This window comes from Pseudonaja textilis, chromosome 2 (assembly GCF_049901715.1).
Source record: "Pseudonaja textilis isolate UNSWEBS1 chromosome 2, rPseTex1.2, whole genome shotgun sequence".
Classification (NCBI taxonomy): Eukaryota; Metazoa; Chordata; class Lepidosauria; order Squamata; family Elapidae; genus Pseudonaja; species Pseudonaja textilis.
The window spans coordinates 67,367,575-67,391,450 of NC_141991.1; the positions used below are offsets into that span (position 1 = coordinate 67,367,575).

The 23,876-nt window shown below is 36.9% G+C and overlaps 3 protein-coding genes across 3 annotated transcripts in view; all 3 read left to right on the top strand.

Annotated features, from left to right (window-relative positions):
- Window positions 1-4,138: 4,138 nt before the first annotated feature.
- LOC113433525 (kazal-type inhibitor-like protein) lies at window positions 4,139-7,260 on the top strand. The gene is made up of 4 exons (XM_026696145.2): window positions 4,139-4,270; window positions 4,914-4,939; window positions 6,634-6,743; window positions 7,064-7,260. Exons 1-4 carry the CDS (start codon window positions 4,216-4,218, stop codon window positions 7,113-7,115), a joined length of 243 nt encoding a protein of 80 aa, XP_026551930.1. The 5' UTR covers window positions 4,139-4,215; the 3' UTR covers window positions 7,116-7,260.
- A 5,375-nt stretch (window positions 7,261-12,635) lies between these two features.
- Window positions 12,636-17,625, top strand: LOC113433560 (ovomucoid-like). Its single transcript, XM_087923069.1, has 4 exons — window positions 12,636-12,763; window positions 14,493-14,521; window positions 16,965-17,074; window positions 17,404-17,625. Exons 1-4 carry the CDS (start codon window positions 12,709-12,711, stop codon window positions 17,465-17,467), a joined length of 258 nt encoding a protein of 85 aa, XP_087779195.1. The 5' UTR covers window positions 12,636-12,708; the 3' UTR covers window positions 17,468-17,625.
- A 4,216-nt stretch (window positions 17,626-21,841) lies between these two features.
- Window positions 21,842-23,876, top strand: part of LOC148126898 (ovomucoid-like) — a 9,688-nt gene continuing 7,653 nt past the window's right edge. Inside the window, exons 1-2 of the mRNA XM_087923165.1 lie at window positions 21,842-21,981; window positions 22,248-22,370. Coding sequence (XP_087779291.1) covers window positions 21,842-21,981; window positions 22,248-22,296 — 189 coding nt within the window. The 3' untranslated portion in view covers window positions 22,297-22,370. The remainder of the gene's footprint in view (window positions 21,982-22,247; window positions 22,371-23,876) is intronic.

The following is a 23,876-nucleotide window of genomic DNA, read 5'->3' on the forward strand; positions in this document are numbered from 1 at the left end:
TAAATCAACCAAGTGTCTTTACAAATTTTATCCAGTCAAACACAAGTGGCATATTTATTTTTTCTTTAAAATTTGTCAAGTATGGATGATGGTTCTTTTTTTAAAAAAAATCATAAAAGTGGGTTTTGCTTACAAAAGAGACGGAAAACTGGAGGTAAAGACAGATAAAAGGAGAGGTAAAGGTTGACTCAGAATTATGCCCAGAAGGTGGCTCTTGGTCCAGGAAAGGCTACATACCTCTAGCCTACAATTTAAAACGAGAAAGACCACCTTTCTGTGTTATGTATATATATGTATATAACATATTGTATTGTTTGCCATTATTACAACTTTGCAATTTTAAGGAGGAAGGAAAGCCACGAGTGTGTGAAAGGGAAAACACTAAACTTGATCAACCTTCAGATACCAGCTGCTTGTTTTCCTAAACTAACCATTTTTTCTAGTCTTTCCAAAGAAGAAAGGAACATTTTCAGCCACTGATGTCAGAAGAATAAGATGGGATTTCTGTTCCCGAACCTAATTATATGCAAGGTGGAAGAAAGGTTGCAATCCTCAAAACTGTCTTCAGTTTCCCTGAAGGAAATTTCTTGGCTGCCATCAAATGAAATAACAAGGGGATATTAATTTACTTTGTTGAGATTATCTCCTTTTGCCTTCTAAAGACATGCTTTTTAGCTTACAGCAATGCATTTGTGAGGGTTTGTGTATATTCTTATTAAAGAACACACAGAATACAGTTCTTAGCCTCACGATAACCTTGAGCATGATCCTGATTATGAAATTCTGTTAGAAAACAGTGAAATTGTTTTATTATTACAGCTGATTAGCTAGGGCTGAGAAATTGCCCTTTCAGTCATATAAGGTTGAAGCTATACCACAATTTCTGCAAGCAACCTTAATTCTAGGTGGGAAAAGGTGACAATTTCCTTACACATTTAGCACCTGATTATAAGAAATGTTAATGTAGCACTTAGCAGAAGTTTGCACATTGCTTTATTTGTAATATGACATCATAAACACTATACTGATACTCACATATCCAGAAAATAGCTTATAGAATTATGGGACTTGGAAGAAATAGGTGTTCTGTTAGTTGAACTTCATATATCTTAAAGTTAGATTTAAACTTAGAATAACTTTATTGTAAACACACATATCCATGAAGACCAAAATGAATTTCTCCCATTTCGACAAATCAAGAATAATCTAAAAACAGTGATAGACATTTCAGAATTCTATGAAGCCCATCTGGGAAAACAATTTGCATTTATGTTTTTGGATGCTGAAAAAGCATTTGATAATTTAAATTGTCATTTCTTAATACAAAAAATATACAATATGAACCTGGGCACTAGATTCGAAAACATCGTAACTACAATTTACCACACCCAACAGGCAAATATTCTAATAAATGGGGAACAAACTGGCCCAATAAAAATAGAAAAAGGGGTAAGACAGGGTTGCGCTCTCTCCCCTCTGCTTTTCATATTCGCCCTAGAATCAGTCTTGACGTGCATTAGGCAAAATTCGAGAATTAGAGGACTAAGGATTAAATCAGAAGAGTATAAAGTACAAGCTTTCACTGATGATATGGTTTTCTTTTTGGAGGAGCCTATTGAAAAAGGACACAACTTATTAGAAGAATTAGAATGATTTGGAGAAGTTGCAGGACTCAAAATTATAAGGAAAAAAACAAAACTAATGACTAAAACTTAACAGGAGACCAGAATAAAGAGTTAGAGACATCAATGGGAATACAGGTGACAAAAAAAATTAAATACCTAGGAATTTGGCTAACTCCACAAAGCAAATCACTAAAAGAAAACAATTATGACAAACTACTCCAACAATCTAAGAAAGATTTAGATTCCTGGAGTAAATTACAGCTTTCTTTACTGGGCAGGATTGCCTTGATTAAGATGAATATACTTCCAAAATTTCTATATTTATTCTAGACAATTCCAATCAAATTAAATATTTTTTTTTATAGAACTAAATAAGTTAACGCTAAAATTTATTTGGCAGGGAAAAAATGCTAGGATCAACGTAAAAGCCTTACAAGATTTGAAAAGCAGAGGAGGGGTAGCCCTGCCAAACTGGGAAATATATCATACGGCAGCCATTTTACGATGGATAAAGGAATGGGTGAATCTAACCAACAAAAGAACACTAATATTAGAAGGCCATGATACGCAGAAAGGATGGCACGCCTTTCTGTGGGAAACTGGGAAACCCAGGCAATCGTATTTCCATAGGCACCTTATCAGGGACTTGCTACTAACCGATTGGAAAAAGTACGTAAAAAACTATCTAAAAATACCGATTTGGCTTTCTCCAATGGAAGCAATAGTACACCCTAATAATTTGGATATAACTAAAATGATTAAATACGAGAATTTATTAGACCCACAAGGAAAGCTGAAAACATGACAAGAATTACAAGAGCGAGGATTTACAATTGATCAGTGGGTGTACCTTCAAATTCATAGTAGATATAAACAAGATATTAAGGAATTTGGAATCTACAATAAATTGCAGACTTTAGACAAAATTCTATTAGGACCGAATAAAAAATATATATCTAAGTTCTACAAACACTTATTGGAAACGGAACTAGAACAAGAGATTGTCAAGGGAAATATGATTGCGTGGAGCAGAAACGTGGGATGGAGTATTACCCTAGCAGAACGGGAAAGGATCTGGAATAGGAACATTAAGATCATGAAATCAGCAGCTTATAAAGAAAACTCATACAAAATGTTTTATAGATGGCACCTGTCCCCTTCGAGATTGGCAAAAATGCACTCCAACACGAGTCCCAAATGTTGGAAATGCCAAAACATAGAAGCTACCTTCTTCCATATGTGGTGGTCATGCAAAGAAGCTCAGAAACATTGGCAAAAAATTAGGCATTGGCTAGAGGAGATTACTAAGGAACAAACTGAGTACAAACAAGAGTCCTTCCTTCTAGGAATTTTTGATAAACAAGTATCCAAAAAATCGAAGTATATTATAATTCATATCATAACCGCGGCCAGACTGGCGTTTGCTCAGTTCTGGAAATCATCTTCTATCCCCACTGAACAAATGATCATTCAGAAAATTTTAGAATGCGCTGAAATGGACAAACTAACCCAATCATTAAAAAATAAAGAATTCTCAACCTATTATAACAATTGGAATCCTTGGTACAATTGACTAAATCAAAGATAGACTATTTCGAGAAAAATTGTAACCAAGGGCTACCTAAGCAGAGTTAATGAAAAGTACCACTGATGATATATTTGAAGAAGAAAGGATCTTACAGACAGTCACAAAAATACGGTTTTATTTTAACTGTTTTTCCCATTCTATCCCCCTTTTCTATTACCCTTCCCTCTCCTCCCTCATTTGCCCTTCTCTCTTTCCCTCTCGGCCTCTGCCAAGGCTTGTTTGCTTTCTCTTCTGTGTATAATTTGTAGATGTGTTGTTTTTAATGGTAAAATTAATAAAGTTTTTTTAAAAAAAGAATAACTTTATTGTCACTTTGAATGTACTAATGTACTAATAGGCATATATTAAAAAGAAATTTCATTGCATAAATTGCCAAGATTGAGAAATAGCCTCTTGGCTACTAGATTGCAAGAACACACACAGAGTAGCTCTTTAAGGAATGGCAAAATGGTCATTCTTCTCAGCCATAGCTATTCAATCAATTGTAATAATAACACAATTTCATTGCTTTGTGGTAGAATGTCATAATCAGGATCATATCTAGAAACACATGAAGATTATCGTGAGGCTGTCTAAGAACTGTATTTTGTGTGTTCTTTAATATATAACTGTTGTTTGATGTGTAATGATATTTTTCACATTTCCCCTTTGAACATAAATAATGATATTTTTCACATTTCTCCTTTGAACATATAAATGATTTACTTGCTTATGATTTATGATTTAACAAATGTTTACTGTTCCCAAATTCACTCAATATTTTCTAACTGACTAACACAAGCCTTTCACATTCCCCTATATTAATAGAATGGGGAAACTGAAAAGTACCTATAGGTACTTGCAATGTCAACATTCTTTTATCTTCTTTTGATAAGGGTGCTGCAATATGCTTATAAGTACACATACATACCCAGCTAGAGTTTAAACAACACCTGTGTCTGTGATAGCTAGAAAGCTATTTCAGTGGAAGAGCTCTGGTGTGGTTCATCCTCTCCTACCAACATGAAGGTGGCTTTTTGCCTGTTTTTCACCCTGTCCCTCTTCTTCTTGTACTCAGGTAAGCCAAGCACCATTTTGTAAAAGATTCTTCTCAGGTACATGGCATTTTGAGAGTTAGATCTACATTATCCACACAGCCGCACAAAAGTGGGAATTTTAAATACAACATTTGCAGGAATGTTGTATTTATGAGGGATTTCCAACCCCAACTTACAACTGGTATTATGTAGAAATAATGTGAATTTTTAGAAAATGAAACTTCAGCCCTCCACAATCCTTATACCAACAGATACCAACATTTAAAGGCTAAGCAGATTTCAAGTATTAAAGCCCAAGATCATGAATCAAAGCCTGGAAGCTCGGCTTTAACCAACTAAATCTTTAACCAACTAACTATCCATTGTACTTAGTCCAACATTGCATTCCAACAAAAGGATTGTAAATTTATAGTTGTTTTTGATTGCTTATTTTTGTTTGTATGTTGTCAGCTGATTAAAGAAATTTATATTTACTTATATCATATTTACCTCAATTATTATTCAGTGTGGTTGAATTAATTTGAATATTTTTGCATTTAAGACAGAAAGAAATGTGTAAGGTCAAATACTATTTTTTTTGCAATGAAATAAATTATTTAGTTGGTCCTTATTCAAGCTATTGTTTTACTTTATATTGTTTATGGATTTGATCTTTCTTTTTAGATGCTATTGAAGAAGAAGGAAAACCAGTAAGTGTCAACTATGTAATAAACTCAAACAATTACAGCTGAAGATTTAGACATGCAATGATTTTGCAATGGTGGGGATGGGGATAGCAATTAAAGCAATGTCTGGGATGGCATTTATATGGACTTTATGGATTATGTCATGTAACCAGTTTTAGTATGAAATGGTAAAATTGTGATTTATGTTACATGGAAAAAACAGAATACATTCAAGGAAATAATTGACATAATTAGAGAACCAAAACAATAATTTAGATGTCTTCTTCCTCCTCTTAATATTAGGAAAGTACACGATGGAAAATGTATCGACTTTGACTTCAAGAAGAACATAATACATTAATTTGGGGGAAGGGGTGTTCCTTGGTGCTCTCTGAGCTGGGTTGTTTTCTTGCAGACGTTTCATTACCCAAACTAGATAATTGCTAATCCACACTAGCACTGACAATGATACCTAGTTTGGGTAATGAAAGGTCTGCAAGAAAACAAATAAGCTCAGAGAGCACTAAGGACCCTTCATTTCAACCCTGAGCTACAGATATTCTCCTTTATTTGTGCATTAATTTGGATTTTTAAAATTAACAAAAAGATGCTACCTTTTGCAGCGTCAAGCTTAATGTGAAAGGGAGTCTCTACTATAAGAATTCCATTGTTTTGCCTGACAAGATACCCAGCTATCAACTACTTCTAAATATAGATGCTGAAAATTCAAAACAGGATTAAAATGTTGAAAGAAAGATGCTGATGTATCGTACTTTTGCTGCCCAATTGTCTCTCTCCATGATAGTGAATCCAAACGGATGGCCCCTAGAATGATATGCCTTTATGCCAAAACTATTTACTTGGAATTTAGGATCTTTTAAGCCCTGTCCCTAAATGTAAGGAGTAAATATTATTAGAGTCTGGGAGAAAAATTAGGTTTCTCCTTTGAAATGCAGGAGTTCTAGACTGGACTGCCTTCCACTTGTTTTAGAGAGCAATCATATTAAGAGCATACTTTAAATGCAAATACGTAAAGCCAAATCAAATTTGGCCCTAGTCATTTGTATTTATACAAAATATTTGTAGTCCATTTACTAACCACTTACAAGTGGTTACAATCCATAAAAGGCAAGATGTCCTAATAACAGAAAGTTAAGTCAGTAATAACCACATGAGGTTTTTATCTGATATCAAAAGCACATAACCTCAGGGCAGCCTGACATCCAGAAGAAGGCTTTCCAAGGTTCTCCATGGAGATTCTCAATCATCCAAGGCATGGTTGTCCCAAAAGGACTTTTTTTCGAAAAGGCAACTGCACTCTCTGGGCAGTTTACCAATATCAGCATATTGCTCCCAATATTCTGGGTTTTCATTTTACCGACTTTGAAAGGATGGAAGACTGAGTCAACCTTGAGCCCATCAGTATCAAACTCCAGGCTGTGGGCAAAATTAATCTGCAATACTGTTTTCTAAAGACTGCACCACCAGGGATCCTCATGGATTCTCTACATGGCCATTTCCTTATGATATGTAGACTTCATTGTCCAGCATTCCTCAACTGAACATTGCAGAGATTTCTGGGAGTTGAAGTCTACACACATGGAAGTCTACAAATTGGAAAACACTGTTTTTACATCACTGCATTTGGAAGATCACAAAATCTTTAGGAGTCTTAGATTAGCTGAGAAAAGTTAAAACCAATGTTATTCTCTCTGAAGGTTGATTGCACTGGCTATCCCACATCAGCATGCACCAAGGAGTACCAACCCCATTGTGCCTCTGATGGCATTACCTATTCCAACAGATGCCTTTTCTGCAATGCATTTATGTAAGTATCGGTTTCACTCATGATACCAAAATGAACCACTTAAGTAGATTTCTTTGTAGGAGACCTGAATTTGTTGCTGTTTGAATTGGTGCCAGTCAGGCTGACAAAGATTGTTTTGAAGTCAATGAATGTCTTCATTGGAGAGCTTTTTCTCTATTGTCATATCACAGCCAGCCAAGATGAAGCAAGGGTTAATTCTGCTCATTACAGAAGATCCTACATTTCAATTGTAATGCTATAAAATATGTTGCCTTTGTACTTGTGAAAAAGCTTAAATGGTCTGGCTTTTCAAAATCTGTTCTATATCTTTCTCTTCATAGTGAGAGCCGTGGAATAATAACATTCAAATACTATGGAAAATGTAAACAGTAATGCAATACAGATCCAGAGGACTGAGATTTTTCTCCAAGCAACATGGATCTTTCTCCATCCTTTTTTCCTCTGTTTTTGTTTGCTTAGACTGGGAATATCTTCTAAATGAAGTTCACTTGTCAATAAAATGAACTATGCATCCTCACCTGCTTTTGAGTTTCTTTTGCTCCACAATCTCTATTTCCTAATATCTATTAGACTACAGGGTGACAAATAATAATGATACCAGTAGTAAGACAACTCTTTTACAATGAAAGATTTTGACCTTCATTCAATTGGGGCAGCACACATCACGACTCAAAGCCTGAAGAGAAAAAATACCAGTTCTTGACAGCCTTTCTAAAGGCCCTTTGGGTTGGGGTCAACCTTATATTGGGAAGAAGGTTGTTCCATAAATAGGTTGCTGATGAGAAGACACATCTCGGCTCCTAGTGAAAGGAGCTAGACTGGGTCTAGATTCCCCATCATACTGGATGAATGGACAGATATTCTGTTGTCCCATTTCAACATAGACTAGATCCAGAAACAGTCTCTATAAGAACACTAGGACTATACTGAGATAGGCAGTAGTAACAGAATCATGCAATGTTGATAGTGTCCCTCCCTCTTTTATGCAATGAATTTGGCAGAAACATGCCTGGCTGTTTTTCTGAATATATATAAACTTCAGTTAATGTGTAATTGGGACTGGAAACTCCATTACTAGGCAACATTGTCATAAAGTAGAAACTCACATAACCAGGCCAACTTATCATAGCAATCCTAGCAGTTCCAGCTGCAATCCTTCAGCCAAAGGTCATTAAGCAAAATGTCAGATAACCACAACTTGCAACTTCCTGACAGCTTCCTCATTGCCATTTTGCTTGTTGGAAGCTGGCAGTGAATGGTTAATGATGATCATGTCAGATGGGATACTGAGGGATATTGATACTGAGTGACTGTCCAATCTCTTCTTTAAAAACCTCCAGTGATGATGCAGCCACAACATCTGACAGCAAGTTGTTCCTCTGGTTAATTGTCGTCACTGTTAGAAAGATTCTCCTTGATTCCAGGTTGCTTCTCTCCTTGATTAGTTTCCATACATCCATTCTTTCTTGTCCTGCCCTCTGATACTTTGGAAAATAAATGGACTCCCTCCTCTTTGCGGTAATCTCTCAAACACTGCAATTATCTCCCCACTCCCCAGTTCTTCTTTTCTCTAGATTAGCCAAACTCAAATCCTGCAACCGTTCTTCATACCTTTTTGTCTCCAGAAGTTTAATCATCTTAGTTTCTCTTCTTTGAACATTTTCCAAAGTCTCAACATCTCTTTAGTAATGCGATAACCAAAATTGGATGCAGTATTCCACAGCTTTATAAAGCAGTATTAATACTTCATGTGATTTTGATTCTATGCCTCTGTTTATATAGGATTGTACCGACTTTTTTGGCAGTGGCTGCACACTGCAGGCTCATATTTAGGTGATTGTCAAAACCTTTGCCTACTCAATCTTTGCATGTTTGAGTCAAAGCCTGTTCTTCCCCAAACAGGTCCCTATAACCTCCAAGCCCTGGGGCTGAACTTTGACAATTTCACCCGGATGGCCCAGGGCAGAGAGCCCCACGTGGTATCATCAGCATGCTATTGCACTATGGAAAGACAGGCTCCTCAAGGGGTTTGTTCCTGTACTCCTTCTAGCCGCTCCTATCTGAATTGTTCCCTAGGGTCAGTATGGCTCAGCTGCCAATAAAAGTTATTCTTCCTCCCCATCTGAGATGTGAAGTCAGGCAATCAATCGAAAGTGTAACTGATTGACTGGTCAAGATCAAACAGAAGAGAACAAAAAGCTTATCTAGGAAAACACATATGGCATTTTTTCTTAAAACCTTGACATGCATGTCTCAAAGGATTAGGGTTAGGGAGATCAAATAAAAGCAAGTGGCTATTTATACAAATTTGATTATATTACATATTATATATTATAATTTGATAATCTTTATATTAGGACTTCTCAAACTGTAGGTCACAGTTCCCGAGGTGATCTCAAGCAGTTTAAACATAGGCACAACATTTTTAAAAAAACTGATCAGATTTATTAAAACATAGTAAGGAGGAGAACCAAGACTGTTTAGTTTTTCTGACTCCGCTATTTTGCCAAGATCTTTTTCTCAGAAATTGACATGCGTGTCTCAAAGGGTTCCATATCGCAATAAAATAAAAATGGCCACTGATACAAATTTGATTATATCATAGAGATTATACTTGGACTTCTCCAACTGTGGGTCACAGGTCCTGGGGTGATCTCAAGCAAATTAAACATGATACAGCACTTAAAAAAACTGATCAGGCTTATGAAAACATAGTAAGGAGGAGAACAAAGACTGATTAGTTCTTCTAAACCACTATCTTGCGAAGATCAGCTCATAAATTAACCGGGTGACTTTTTGAATTTTATCTAGTCAAACACAAGTGGCATATTTATTTTTTCTTTAAAAGTTATCAAGTATGGATGGCCATTCTTTGTTTTAAAAATATTATATTTGCAAAGGACTGAATTTTGCTTACAAAAGAGGTGGGAAACTGGAGGTAAAGATAAAGACGAAGGTGGACTCCTCACAGTTATGCCTAGAAGGTAGCTTTTGGCCCAGAAAAGAATACATACCTCTAGCCTACAATTTAAAAACGAGAAAGACCACCTTTCTGTGTTATGTATATATATATGTATATAACATATTCTATTGTTTGCCATTATTACAACTTTGCGCTTTTAAGGAGGAAGGAAAGCCACAAGTGTGCGAAAGGGGAAATACTAAACTTGATCAACCTTCAGATACCAGCTTGTTTGCCTAAACTAACCACTTTTTCTAGGCTCTCCAAAGAAGAAAGGAACATTTTCAGCCTCTGATGTCAGAAGAATAAGGTGGGATTTCTGTTCCTGAACCTAATTACATGCAAAGCAGAAGAAAGGTTCCAATCTTCACATGCACCATCAAAACTGTCTTCATTTTCTATGAAGGAAACTTTTTGGCTGCCATCAAATGAAAAAAAACCCCAGATCTGCCAATATCTAGAAACAATAAAGTAATAATTAGCAGTCAGCATGGGTTTGTTAAAAACAGATCATGCCAAACCAATCTTATTTCATTCTTCAACATAGTGACTAAATTAGTAGACCAGCAAATATTGTGGACCTAATATACTTAGACTTCATGAAGGCATTCAACCAAATAGACCACAACCTAGTTCTTGGTAAGCTAGAAAAATGTAAGATAGATCACATGACCTCCAGATGGATTCGCAACTCACTGTCAAACCGTACTCAACGAATAGTCCTTAATGGGTCTAAGTCTTCATGGAGGGAAGGAAGCAGTGGGGTGCCACACGATTCCGTCTTAGGCCCAGTACTCTTCAATATTTTCATAAACAATGTAGTGCTGTAGTCTCTGGTTGTCCCAAAGGTGCTTTTTCAGGAGGCAACTGCACTTTCTTGTTTTTTGTTTTGAAGACATTTCACTTCTCATCCAAGAAGTTCCTTCAACTCTGACAAGGTAGAGAGGAATGGAAGGATTCTTATTCCTTGCAGACAGCTGGTCATTTGCATCCTTTTAGAGGGTCTTTGTAGCACTTGGAAGTTTATCTGTGTCCTCAGGGTCACCTGACTATTGCTGTAGAGATTTTCAGTCTCTGATTGTTCCAAAAGTGCTTTTTCAGGAGGCAACTGAACTTTCTTGTTTTTGTTTTGAAGATGTTTTGCTTCTCATCTATGAAGCCTCTCCAGCTTTGACTGGAGCTGTCCATTCCCCACTATTCTGTCAGAGCTGAAGAAGGTCACAGATAAACCTCCAAGTGCTTCAACGACCCTCTAAAAGGATGCAAATTTCCTGCTGTCTGTAAGAAATATAAATCCTTCAATTCCCCGCTATCCTGTCAGAGCTGAAGAAGTTTCTTGAATGAGAAGTAAAACATTTTCAAAAGAAAAAAAAAACAAGAAAGTGCATTTGCCTCCTGAAAAGACATCTTTGGGATGATTCTACCCAGCTTCACGAGCTGCTTCCTATCTGTTAGAAAGTTTATAATCCATCTGCAAGTGTGGTTAGGCACAGCTAGTTCAGTCAGTTTGGAGAGAAGGATTTCTGGAATAATGGTGTTGAATGCCAAGCTGAAGTCTACAAAAGAATCCCTTGCATGGGTCTTTGGTGATTCAAGATCTAAGTTATAGTGCAGCACCATACTGACAGCATCATCTGCCAATCTATTTGCATGGTAGGGAAATTACAAGGGGTCTAGCATCAGATCTGGGATGGCTTTCTGATGGGCCAGCACTAATCTTTCAAAGCTTTTCATAACTATGGATGTCAGAGCAACTGATCTGTAGTCATTCACAGTTCCTTGATGGAAGGTTTCTTCGTCACCTGGATGATAGCAGACTTACCTGGATGATAGTAGATAATAGACTTACACATCTTGGTCTGTGGGTGAGGGCCCGAGAGGATGGAATCAGGTGTAGGAGACATGGCTGTTATTTTTGTATCTGAGATGGGGACGGTAGTGGTACTTGACAGACTGAAATATATAGTAGAACACATTCGGGTCACCTACAATTGCCAATTCCCTTCAGCAATGGAGGGAGGCTTGCTGAAATCAGTGGTGTTTTTTGGCTTTTCCACACATGTGCTGGTTCATTTGTTGAGAGCTGATTCCTCAGCTTTTCAGAGTAGCTTTTTTGTTGCTCTGATCCCTCTTGTTAATACATTCCTGGCATGATTGTACAGCATTCTATCTCCTTTCCTGTAGGCTTCCTCTTTAGCATGATGTAGTTGTTTAAGTTTAGCTGTGGACCAAGGTTTTTAACTACTATAAATGCATATGGTTTTGGTTGGCACGCATCTGTCTTCGCAATAGCTAATTTTTGATTGGTTTGTTTTTTTATTCATTTTAAATATTCATGATCTTCCATATCCAGACATAATTGAATTATGGAATTCATAGAATTATAGGACTTGCAGGAAACAGATATTTTGGGAGTTGAACTTCATACATCTTCAAGTTGCCAAGATTGAGAAACAGCCTCTTGGCTACTAGATTGCAAGAATACACATAGAGCAGCTCTTTAAGGAATGGCATTCTTCTAAGCCACTGCTATTCAGTTGTTATAGGAACACAATTTCAATGCTTTGTGGTCGAATTTCATAATCGGGATCATACCTAGAAACACACGCTGAAAGTTATCCTGACTTTATCTAAGAGTTGACTTCTGTGTGTTCTTTAATATTTGTTGTTCAGTGAATAAATGATATTTTTACATTTCCCCTTTAAACATACAAGTGGTTTTCTTGCTTTTGATTTATGATATATCAAATGTTTGCTGTTCCCAAAGATTCACTCTATATTTAATAATAGAAGCTGCCTAACACAATAGAGTAGAGGAACCTAAAAGTGCCTATAGGTACTTGCAGTGTCAACATTCTCTTATCTTCTTTTGATAAAGATGTGGGGAAATGCTTATATATACACATACATGCCCAGCTTGAGCTTAAACAGCACCTGTGTCCGTGATAGCAAGAAGCTATTTCCCTGGAAGAGCTCTGGTGTGGTTTATCCTCTCCTACCAACATGAAGGTGGCTTTTGGCCTGTTTTTCACCCTGGCCCTCTTCTTCTTGTACTCAGGTAAGCTGAGCACCATAGAAATAATAGACTAGAGCAAACTAAACTAGACTAGACTAGACTAGACTAGAACAGAACAGAACAGAACAGAACAGAACAGAACAGAATAGAATAGAATAGAATAGAATAGAATAGAATAGAATAAAAAGTTGGAAGGGACCTTAGAGGTCTTCTAGTTCAACTCACTGCTCAGACAGGTAACCCTTTACCATTTAACACAAATGGTTGCCCAATCTCATCTTAAAAATTTCCAGTATTGGAACATTCACAACGTCTGGAAGCAAGTTATTCCACTGTTTAATTGTTCTGTCAGGAAATTTCTTCTTCCTTCTAGGTTACGTGATTAGGTTGCTTCCCTCCTTAATTAAAAATCTTGCAAAAGATCTTTTTCATTTAGATGGCATTTTGAGACTTAGATCCACATTATCCATTCGGCCTTGCAAAAGTGGGCATTTTAAAGGTTCCTTTACTGGAATGTTGTAATTATGAGGGATTTCCAACCCCAAATTACAGCTGGAATTATATGAATCTTATGAATCTTTAGAAATAAAATTACAGCACTCCATAATCCTGACACCAATAGATACCAACATTTAAAGACCAAGCAGTATTAAAGCCCCAGAAAGCATTTCTTATGATGAATGCAGAAGCCCAACTGTAATCAACTAAACTCTAACTGCCCATTATATTTAACCCAACATTGTATTCCAACAAAAGGGTTATAAATTTACAGCCATTAAGTTGTTTTTGATTGTTATCAAGCAAACCATGGTTGAGCTTACCAACCATAGTAGAATAAGCAGAGATGGAAAGATTCCCTTCCTTATTTTATGGTTGAAATATATTTTACCTAGAAGCCTGTGTAAAAAGCAGCCTTGAAGAATACAAAATGTTATTCTATATGCTTTCTTAATTGGATCCCTCCTCTGGTAGTGGAATCTGTGAATCAGAAAGTGGTTAGCAGGGACTTCAGAAAGAGCAAACAAGGCAATCATGAAAACAGCAGGGGATCAGCTTGTCACCTTGATGTTATACTTTTATATGGGTGAGCCCACATCCTAACTGTAAAAATTCCTTTCAAAGAAGTGTCCCTCTTAGAAATGGGCATATTATATCATGTATTCCTCAGAAAGACAGACATTCAGCCATTCTAAAAGCTTCTGCAACCAGAAATAATCTTTAAATTAAGGATTGACTGGAAGGATCATAAAGAATACGAAAGTGTACCATGTGGTATTTATCCTATTGCATGAAGAAATCACACATTGCTAGTTGATGAGACAAGAAAATCCCTGTGTAATGAGGTAAATCAATCAATAGACAAAAGGCTTCCACCTCACAGTAAGTGCTTGTGATGTACCACTTTATTCATGGCTGATGTGAAGATTCAGAAATTTCACTAAGTTTCAAAATTTCCATCTAGTTTCAGATACCTATGGAAGGAAGCTTGAAGATCATAAGATAATTGGTTCTGAATACATTTTGAAGAAAATATTTTTTAACTTTATGTTGTCAAGTTAATGGATTCTTTTTGTTGCAAATGTAATTCAGTGGTATTGAAAATAATGTCCATATATTGGTATCCGATTATAGGTTTATTGTGAGAACATAAAGGAGAATGTGAAATAAAACACATTCATGTTTACATAATTGAAGAAATGTTATCCAGTCAATCAATTTTCAACATCAACTTTAAATTTTATACTTTTATGTTACTGCTGTTTGGTTCTAGGTTCTGTTACTGAAGCAATGGAAGAAGAGGTAAGTGCAATTGTGTCTCTTAAATACATTATTAAATCCATATTGTTATAGTTAAAAATTAAGATTAGTGTTTTTGACAGAGCAGAGAAAAATGAAAAGCAAATCTGATATGAAAATCAATTGCAATGTTATTTTTGACAGATTTACATGGTGCAGATGTAAACTCTAATTGTAATTGTGTTCAGTTTTTAGCTGAGAAATGGCTTGGCTATTAAAATGATGCACCATCAGGAAAAAAAAACATGGTTCAATATCTAAATTATTATAATTTTGTCAGAGAGGTATAGGAAAGACTGTTCTGCTGAGAACAGTGATCTATATTCTTCCATTTGCTTATAATTAATATGATTCCTGAGGATCAAAATTTCCCCAAGGTTACAAACTAATCTGAGTAATTGAATTGAAAAGGGACTGCAAAAAACTCAAGATCTTTCAAACAGAGTGAGTGGATATCAAAATGGCAAACACAGTTCAGTGTGAATAAGTGTAGAGATACATACATGCACACATACAGACATATACATATTAGAACAAACCCAGATCTTTGTGGATGTATTTTTGTAATCTGAGTTGGTAGGTGATTCGTTAAGAAAAAAATTCAACCCAATTTGCAATTTCCATGCTTGGAAACATTAGAAAGGGGAATGGAAATATATCAGCCAAATAGCAACATGTTTATATGAATCTATGGTGAGTCCACTGGGTCACTTCCACCTGAAAAAGGAAACTATAAAAAAAACCCAAAAGTAACCATCAGATTATGAGGAGATTGGCATCATTCTCCAGGAGCAAAGCATATCATACAAGGGTTTGTTTTGTTTTTTTCACCTTGAAATAAAACTAGGTAATAGAAGGCAAGTCTATAAAATCATAAATATCATGGTATGTGTGGGTAGAGAGGGTTAGCCCCACCCCCCGTTTTCTCATATATTAGAACTTCCACTACAGCTAAATCCCAGCAGAATCAGGCCTAATAAAAGGAAGCACATTTCATTTTCATTCACTTCATATACCTGTCCTATGGAATTCACCACCATCAGAAATAGTGATGGCTATTTTTGATTATTTGAAAGGGAACTGAACGAATTCTTGCTCTATTTATGGCATTTATAGCTGGGATGAAGGACTGTTGGATGCCTTTAAGAAAGTATCCATGGTCACAAATGGAGATCACAACTGAGGATCAAGCATAACAAAGGCTCAAAGCTGAAATGAAGTGGCTGCAGTAGCCACTTAACACACACACACGCACACGCACACATGCACACTTGCACAAGGCCAATTATAATTTCAGTGTTCTTAGGCCTTTAACATTGGTTCACTTTGAATATTCTGAAACCAGGATTTCAATCCTTCCAAACTGAAGAGAGTCTCATTAGTAACTGAAAGATGATATTTCTGATGATAAGAAGGTTTATAAATCTAGCAAATGTAGACTATGGATCAATGTAAGATTACCATTAATCTATTGTAGCTTCATTGGAACGGATGGTTCAGATATTCCATCTTTGTGCTAACTTTAGTGGAATAAGTGGATGGACTGAAAAAACAGAAGCCTTGCCTTGTCTCAGATGAATCTACAGTATTCTGTAACCCATAATCTACATTCTCCCTGTGAAAACTCTATGCAATAGGAACTTAGAGCCTTCTAAATGACCCATTTAATGATATTCCACAGGAGAGGTTTCTTGCCCCCAAATTATTAAGATTTCAGCAGAAAATAAGGCCACTGTTATTACTGTGCATTTGGGGACAAGAGTTGTTACCCCCAAAGTACCTACCTTGAGCTACCTTGTATTATTTTAAATACATCTTGGATCCAGCCTCCATCAGTTCAACTTTAGTTCTTTTGCAATTAATAGAAGAAGGTAATAATGGCTGACCAGGATTCTGCTAGGCTTACAGTATGATTATGTCTGTAATTAGCTTTATATACTATTTATGTCAGAAGTGATGAATCTGAGGCATTCAGGAGTTATGTTACTGGATAGACTACAACTGCCAGCCTTACTCGATAGCATAGACATCAGTGAGGGAAGATGTCCCAAAGGTGCTTTTTTCAAAAGGCAACTGGACTTTCTTTGAAAACATTTTGTTCTCATCCAAGAAGCTTCTTCAGTTCTCGGATGAGAAGCAAAATGTTTCCAAAGGGGTGGATGCAGGGGGGAACAAGAAAAAAGAAGCTTTGGGACAATCATGGCCTAAATGATGGAGGATATCTATAGACATTCTACCTAATACGTTACAGACACCTCTTAATTCCCCCTGGAAGAATGATACAGACCCTTTATCTTTATGTGGTACTATCCTTCAAAACAGGAACATTTTGCTGATGGAACAAGTAAATCCAACCACCATGTTTCTGCGTGATTAATTTTATAACAATTCAACATTTATTATTTCAATCCTAAGATTTGAAAAAATATATTGTTGCTTTCTGCAGATTGAGTGCGGTGGTACGGAGCAAGTCACTTGTACTTTGGAGTATATACCACACTGTGGTTCTGATGGTGAAACCTATGGCAACCAGTGCTTGTTCTGCAATGCAGTTGTGTAAGTATAACTTTCAAGTTTTGGAGAATGAAAAACAAGTGATCCCAGAGCTATTGGCTAGTTTGCTTTCAGCATGTAGAGAATTTAAGATTCTTATTTGCTCTCATCTTGCTTCCTGACTAGGGATTTTCTAACAGAAATGAACGTTAGAAACTGGGGAAAGGGGCTGTTTTGTCAAATGAAGTGGCCAACAGAATTCATCATCAATTTCTATCGACCTTACACTGGGAGTCAATGCTTCTCGTGCTTTTTCTCTTTGCATTCATTTAATAATGAGTAATTTTACATCTTCTGAATATTCACATCTCACTTTGCTTTTGTCTTATCAGAAGGAGTCGTGGAGCACTTATGCTAAAGCACCGTGGAGAATGTAAGGAAATCAAGGATGCATAACCATTAAGCTAAAAAATCAACTACCATTCCAAATCTCTTGGTCTCTTGCTTACCTGCCATCATAAAGAATGACATCTTTCTTTGCTTATTCTCTACTTTTTCTGAATATTTCTAATAATCTGTAACATTTTAATAGTTTAGTAAACAAGTAAGCAACATGATCTGTCTTTTTTTTTAACTTCTGCATTCAGTGTATATTGTATACATATATTTCTCAAGGTAAAGGTAAAGGTTTCCCCTATCCAGTCATTTCTGACTCTAGGGGGCAGTGTTCATCTCCATTTCTTAGCCAAGGGAGCCAGCATTGTGCATAGATATTTTTGTGGGCATGTCGCCAGCATGACTGTACTCCCAGGCATATAAAGTAACACTGTTACTTTACATGTGACTGCAACTGACTGAGCACCATGGTGGAGCTGATAAAGCAGCAGTTACGCAGCAGTGCTGAGTCAGCCAAAACTTGCCCAAATTTCATTCCCACTGGAATCAGGGGTCCTGGCTGTCTTCAAATTAATCCATTTCAGTTACCTCAGGGAATCTCTGATAATAGTATAGAATTTTTGTTTCAGTATTGATGATCCTGAATCATTACATCATAACCAGCATAATAGGAAAACACCAGGCAGAGGAGGTGTCAGCTGTGCCTCATTCAAAACCCAAGAAATAAATCCTTCGTCTCCATTAAAATTGAGAAAAGTACTTTTTCTGAGTTTGAAGTGATAGCAATAAAAGAAAAGCAAGATCAGAGGCAAATAGGTGGGGAAATTACATATTGAAACTTATCCTAAGTTCCCTCCTCCAGGAGTCCAGATGGTCTTTCTATCTGAGGTGTGAATAATGTCATATGGGGTACATCTTCAGGTGGTTTCTCACTCATCTGGTATGCCAAGACGGTTGACCTTGGCTTAGTAGAGATAAGTCTGTGCAGTTGTGCAGTAAGCAGGAAAGCATCCCCTCCTTTTTAGTTCACACAGAAACGTCTTCACACTCCAGCAACCTTCCTCTCCCAAATAACAAATGACCCCTCCTCCTTTTCTATCGCAGCCAACAGGACTCAAGCAGCAAAAGATGTCAGGAAAACCTCTTGGAGGCTGACATTGTTTCCAAACAACCGCAGTCTTCCCCTATGTTTCCTGGAGTCCAGAATTTCCTTAAATTAGGAGGGGAACCAGAGGGGTGGGCTGGTTAGGTTGAGGAGGGGAGGTATGCTCAGGTTTCAGTAAACAAACATGAAACACAGGGAGGATTCTTCTAACTGTTCAGTTAAACCATTAGAAAGATCAACATTCCCCTTCTCCGGGCTCTGGTGACCACTGGGACAGCCAGTCGCTTCGTAGGGACAACAGGGCGGATCACTTCAGCTTGGGTGCTATTATACTGGGGCAATCTTGATAAAGCATCTGCCATAAAATTCTTTCTCTCTGGTAGGTATTTTAATGAAAAATTAAACCACTTAAAGTATTGCACCCAATGAATTTGCTTGGGAGACAGCTTTCGTGAGGTCTTTAAAGCTTCTAGGTTGTTGTGATCCATCCACACCTCAAAGGGGTGTTTTGTTCCTTCGAGGAAATGTCTCTAAGTTAATAATGCCCATCAGACAGCAAAAGCTTTCTTCTCCCAAATAGCCCATCTCCATTCGGTTTCAGTTAATTTTGGGAAGGTTTAAGCATAAGGTTGTAAAGTCCCATTCGCATTTGCTTGGAGTAGGACTGCTCCCACAGCAACGTCACTTGCATCAGCCTGGATTACAAAGGGAGCATCCATAACTGGGTGTTTAAGAACAGGTTTGGCTGCAAATAGTCGTTTCAGTTTCTCAAAAGTCACTTGGCCTTCCATGGATCACTCCAAAGGTCGATTGGGCTTTGGTTTTAGTTCTCCTTTTGTCTTTAAGAGATTTGTAATGGGCAACACAATCTTTGCAAAAGCCAGGATAAATTGATGGTAGAAATTAGCAAATCCTAGAAAACATTGCAAATGTGTTTCTGGTATGTGGTGGAGACCATTCTGAAACTGCATAGACCTTCTCCAGGTCCAATTCTATCCCTTCATGCGATATGCGATACCCCAGACGGTCAATTTTCCTTACAGTTCAGTATACAGTATACAGTTCAGTACAGTTCAGCTCAGTAGTTTTTTCAAAACTCCAGACTACCAAAATGCAAAAATGTACCCCCAGGAGGCTTCTCTGAGGGCCAGGAGGCCATAAAAAAGGAGGGGTGTGTTTGCTGCACACACAAAAAAGCCATGCCCTCCCAGTCACCTGGCCATGCCCACCTAGCCATGCCCACCTAGCCACACCCACAGAACTGGTAGTAAAAATATTTGCATCCCACCCCTGGTTTATATGCCACTGCATTGTACAAAAAGAGACAGTACATCTGAGGCATAATGAGAGTCAGACACAGTGATTTGTACCCTTACTTTCCGCATGAACAAAAACCGTAGTTATGAACAGCAGTCATAAATTACTTGAATACCAGTTATGATACTATGGCCAAATGTTATTCCTGGGTAACAGATGTCATTTGCTGTGAGAATGCTTTCTTCAAGCAGGAAAAATTAACAAAAGAAAAGAATCCTTTCTCCTAATATGCATCTACCTAGCTAAGTCCATTTTTGAGCTAGGTCAGAATTCAGGAATCCCTTTCCCATTAACTTTAGCAAAGTAGTTTTGCTGAACTACTTGGGATTGCCTACAGAAGGCTAACTGAGTGCAAAATGAGAGCCAGGAAACCAATGCATTGTGTCTGTTGTTCTCCTTCTAATATTTATATTAAAAGTGGTCATTTGCTAGGGGTCAGAAAACAAACCAAGCCAAGGATCTAATTAAGCTGTAACTACTTTGACTAGAGTAACAAATGGAAGAACGCCCATCATTAGGAATGTGGGCTCATCATTGCCTCAATAATATTACTAACCTTTCTTCATAGAAAGGGCACAGAAGCATATTTGGTTTTCTGATGGTGTGGCATTGCACACATATTTTTTATAAACCAAGCTCAAATCCCTATTCAGCTGTGGAAACGCTCTGGTTAACCTTGGGCCAGTAATTATCTCAGCTTAACCTTTCTAAAGGGTTCTTACGATGGTAAAATTGAAGATACCCATTCTTTTGCTTTTTGCCAATTTCTTCAGCAACCTTTGTCAATATTCTATTATCATAAGACATTTCTGCTTCTATTCACTGAACCTCAGTGCTTATTTGCTGATTAAGTGTTAGAGATTGGGAGAAATTCTTCTCATTTTTCACTAAAAGCCAAAGCTGCACACCTTGAAAGAGACGTTCAGCATATTATAGAGTTCAAAGTATGTTTGTGTATCTTTCATATGTACAGATTCAGTTAACAGAATCAAAGAGATATACCATTTCACATTTGTTGATTGTTAAATGGCTAGTGCAACAGTTCTTGCATGGAAGGATAGATCTCTTTCAGAACATTCTGAAATTAAAAGAAAAATAAATGGCACAATGTACAACATTACTACTGTATTCTTAACATATATTTCTAAACTTGACAAGGTATTTTGTCATGGAATCAGTTTTATTTGGTTGCAGAATTTTACAAGCAATATCATTTTTCATATAATACTAATTTTCTCACATTTCTCAGTTTTCTTGTCCCTACATCCAAGCAAATCTATAAAGAAGAATAGTTTATACAACCACTAAATGAAGAATGTAGAATGGATTTCATTGAGTACTATGAAAAAATGAGTATAGGTTCTATCATATCACAAGACTTAAAATGGACACCTAACATGAAAAACCTCATCAAAAAAGCACAACAAAGAATGTTCTTTCTGCGTCAACTCAGAAAGCTCAAACTGCCCAAGCAGCTGCTATTACAGTTCTACTGAGAAATTATTGAATCTGTCATCTGCACCTCTATAACTGTCTGGTTTGGTTCTGCAACCCAACAAGACAGACACAGACTTCAGAGAGTAATTAGGACTGCAGAAAAAACAATTATTACCAACCTGCCTTCAGTCGAGGACCTGTACACTCACGAGCCAAAAAGAGGACTGTGAAAATATTTACAGACCCCTCACATCCTGGACATAAATTGTTTCAACTCCTTCCCTCAAAACGACACTATAGAGCACTGCACATCAGAACAACTAGACACAAGGACAGTTTTTCCCCGAACACCATCACTCTGCAAAACAAATAATTCCCTCAACACTGTGCAACAATTTACAAAGTCTGCATTCTATTACTATTAATCTTCTCATCACTCCTTATCACCCATCCCCTCCCACTTCTTTATTTTATTTTATTTGGTTAGTCAATTGCTTACAAGATAATAGGTATAAGTAAAAACATAGTTATGAATACATGGATCCATATAAGAAAAATAAAAGAAACAATAGGACATGGAGGGTAGGCACGTTGGTGCACTTATACACACCCCCTACAACTACCCCAAAGAAGCCTGCACAAAGGAGTACAATGCGCACTGTGCCTCTGAGGAAAAAACCTATGATAATAAGTGTTTCTTCTGTAATGCATATATGTGAGTATAAGGTTTACTAAGAACAGTTGGTGACAAGAGAACTTTTATTGGCAGCTCTTTTAAAATAAATGATATTCTAATAGAAATGAACTGTGAGGTGGTGTTAAACAGTATAATTGACTGTTAGGGGACAGAAGGAAATATCTCCTTGGTCAATTTCATGGGATCCTTAGTTCCCTTGCTGATTCCTTTCTTTTGGGCACACAATGGCAGCCAGTAGATTCTTGTCTTATCATAATGGATCCTTGGCTTTGTTTCCTCATCAGTGACAGTGGCAGAACTCTTCAGCTGAAATTCATTGGAGAATGCAAGTAATTGGAAGATGTAGAAGAAAATAGTACTAAAATACTACTGAAAGTATTTGATTCCTTCAAATACATCACCACCACCTTGGTACAAATGATGTATCCCAGAAGGATGTACTTTCTGTTCAGAAAGACTTCCAGAGCTTGGGGTATGAACTTAGTAATATGGGCTGTAGGCTTATCTTTTCAGAGGTTCTACAAGGAACAAAAAGGGAAAGGGCAGGATTGAATGTGTGGCTAAAGGAGTGGTGTAAAAGGGAAGGCTTTGGTTTTATTAGTCATGATGTCTGCAGCTGGTCCAATGAAAAACTGAACAAAAGAGATGGTTTGCATCCATCAAAGAATGGGACTGAGTTACTTGGCATTAAATTCACAGATTTCCTGGATAAACATTTAAACTGAACAGCGGGGACAGAGAATTAATGGATTCAGAACATTATTGTCCCCAGCAACCTAAAATTAATAAGGATACCAGTGCATGCAAAATAGATGTTTGTGCAGATAAGATTATCAACCTTGATGTTAAGACCTAATATATAAAGTATATATTTATATACCAAAATAAGCAATTTTCTGGATATCTGAGCACATGAATATTTAAATAGAAAAATAAACCCATCAAACAGTATAGTGTTTATGTTGTCATATTACAAATAAAGCAATGTGCAAACTTCTGCTAAGTGCTACACCAATATTTCTTATAATCAGGTGCTAAATGTGTAAGGAAATTGTCACCTTTTCCCACCTAGAATTAAGGTTGCTTGCAGAAATTGTGGTATAGCTTCAACCTTATATGATTGAAAGGGCAATTTCTCAGCCCTAGCTAATCAGTTGTAATAATAAAACAATTTCACTGCTTTGTGACAGAATTTCATAATCAGGATCATGCTCAAGGTTATCGCGAGGCTAAGAACTATATTCTGTGTGTTCTTTAATAAGAATATACATAAACCCTCACAAATGCATTGCTGTAAGCTAAAAAGCATGTCTTTAGAAGGCAAAAGGAGATTATCTAAACGAAGTAAATTAATATCCCCTTGTTATTTCATTTGATGGCAGCCAAGAAATTTCCTTCAGGGAAACTGAAGACAGTTTTGATGGTGCATGTGAGGATTGCAACCTTTCTTCTGCCTTGCATATAATTAGGTTCAGGAACAGAAATCCCATCTTATTCTTCTGACATCAGTAGCTGAAAATGTTCCTTTCTTCTTTGGAAAGACTAGAAAAATGGTTAGTTTAGGAAAACAAGCAGCTGGTATCTGAAGGTTGATCAAGTTTAGTGTTTTCCCTTTCACACACTCGTGGCTTTCCTTCCTCCTTAAAATTGCAAAGTTGTAATAATGGCAAACAATACAATATGTTATATACATATATATACATAGCACAGAAAGGCGGTCTTTCTCGTTTTTAAATTGTAGGCTAGAGGTATGTAGCCTTTCCTGGGCCAAGAACCACCTTCTGGGCATAATTCTGAGTCAACCTTTACCTCTCCTTTTATCTGTCTTTACCTCCAGTTTTCCGTCTCTTTTGTAAGCAAAACCCACTTATAAGTAGCCACTTATTTTTATTTGGTTCTGATATGAAACCCTT

Coding starts and splice junctions, on each gene's coding strand:
- LOC113433525 (XM_026696145.2), top strand. CDS start 4,216: ATGAAGGTGGCTTTTTGCCTGTTTTTCACCCTGTCCCTCTTCTTCTTG. Junction 4,271..4,913: donor CCTCTTCTTCTTGTACTCAG/GTAAGCCAAGCA, acceptor CTTTCTTTTTAG/ATGCTATTGAAGAAGAAGGA. Junction 4,940..6,633: donor TTGAAGAAGAAGGAAAACCA/GTAAGTGTCAAC, acceptor TTCTCTCTGAAG/GTTGATTGCACTGGCTATCC.
- LOC113433560 (XM_087923069.1), top strand. CDS start 12,709: ATGAAGGTGGCTTTTGGCCTGTTTTTCACCCTGGCCCTCTTCTTCTTG. Junction 12,764..14,492: donor CCTCTTCTTCTTGTACTCAG/GTAAGCTGAGCA, acceptor GTTTGGTTCTAG/GTTCTGTTACTGAAGCAATG. Junction 17,075..17,403: donor TTGTTCTGCAATGCAGTTGT/GTAAGTATAACT, acceptor TTGTCTTATCAG/AAGGAGTCGTGGAGCACTTA.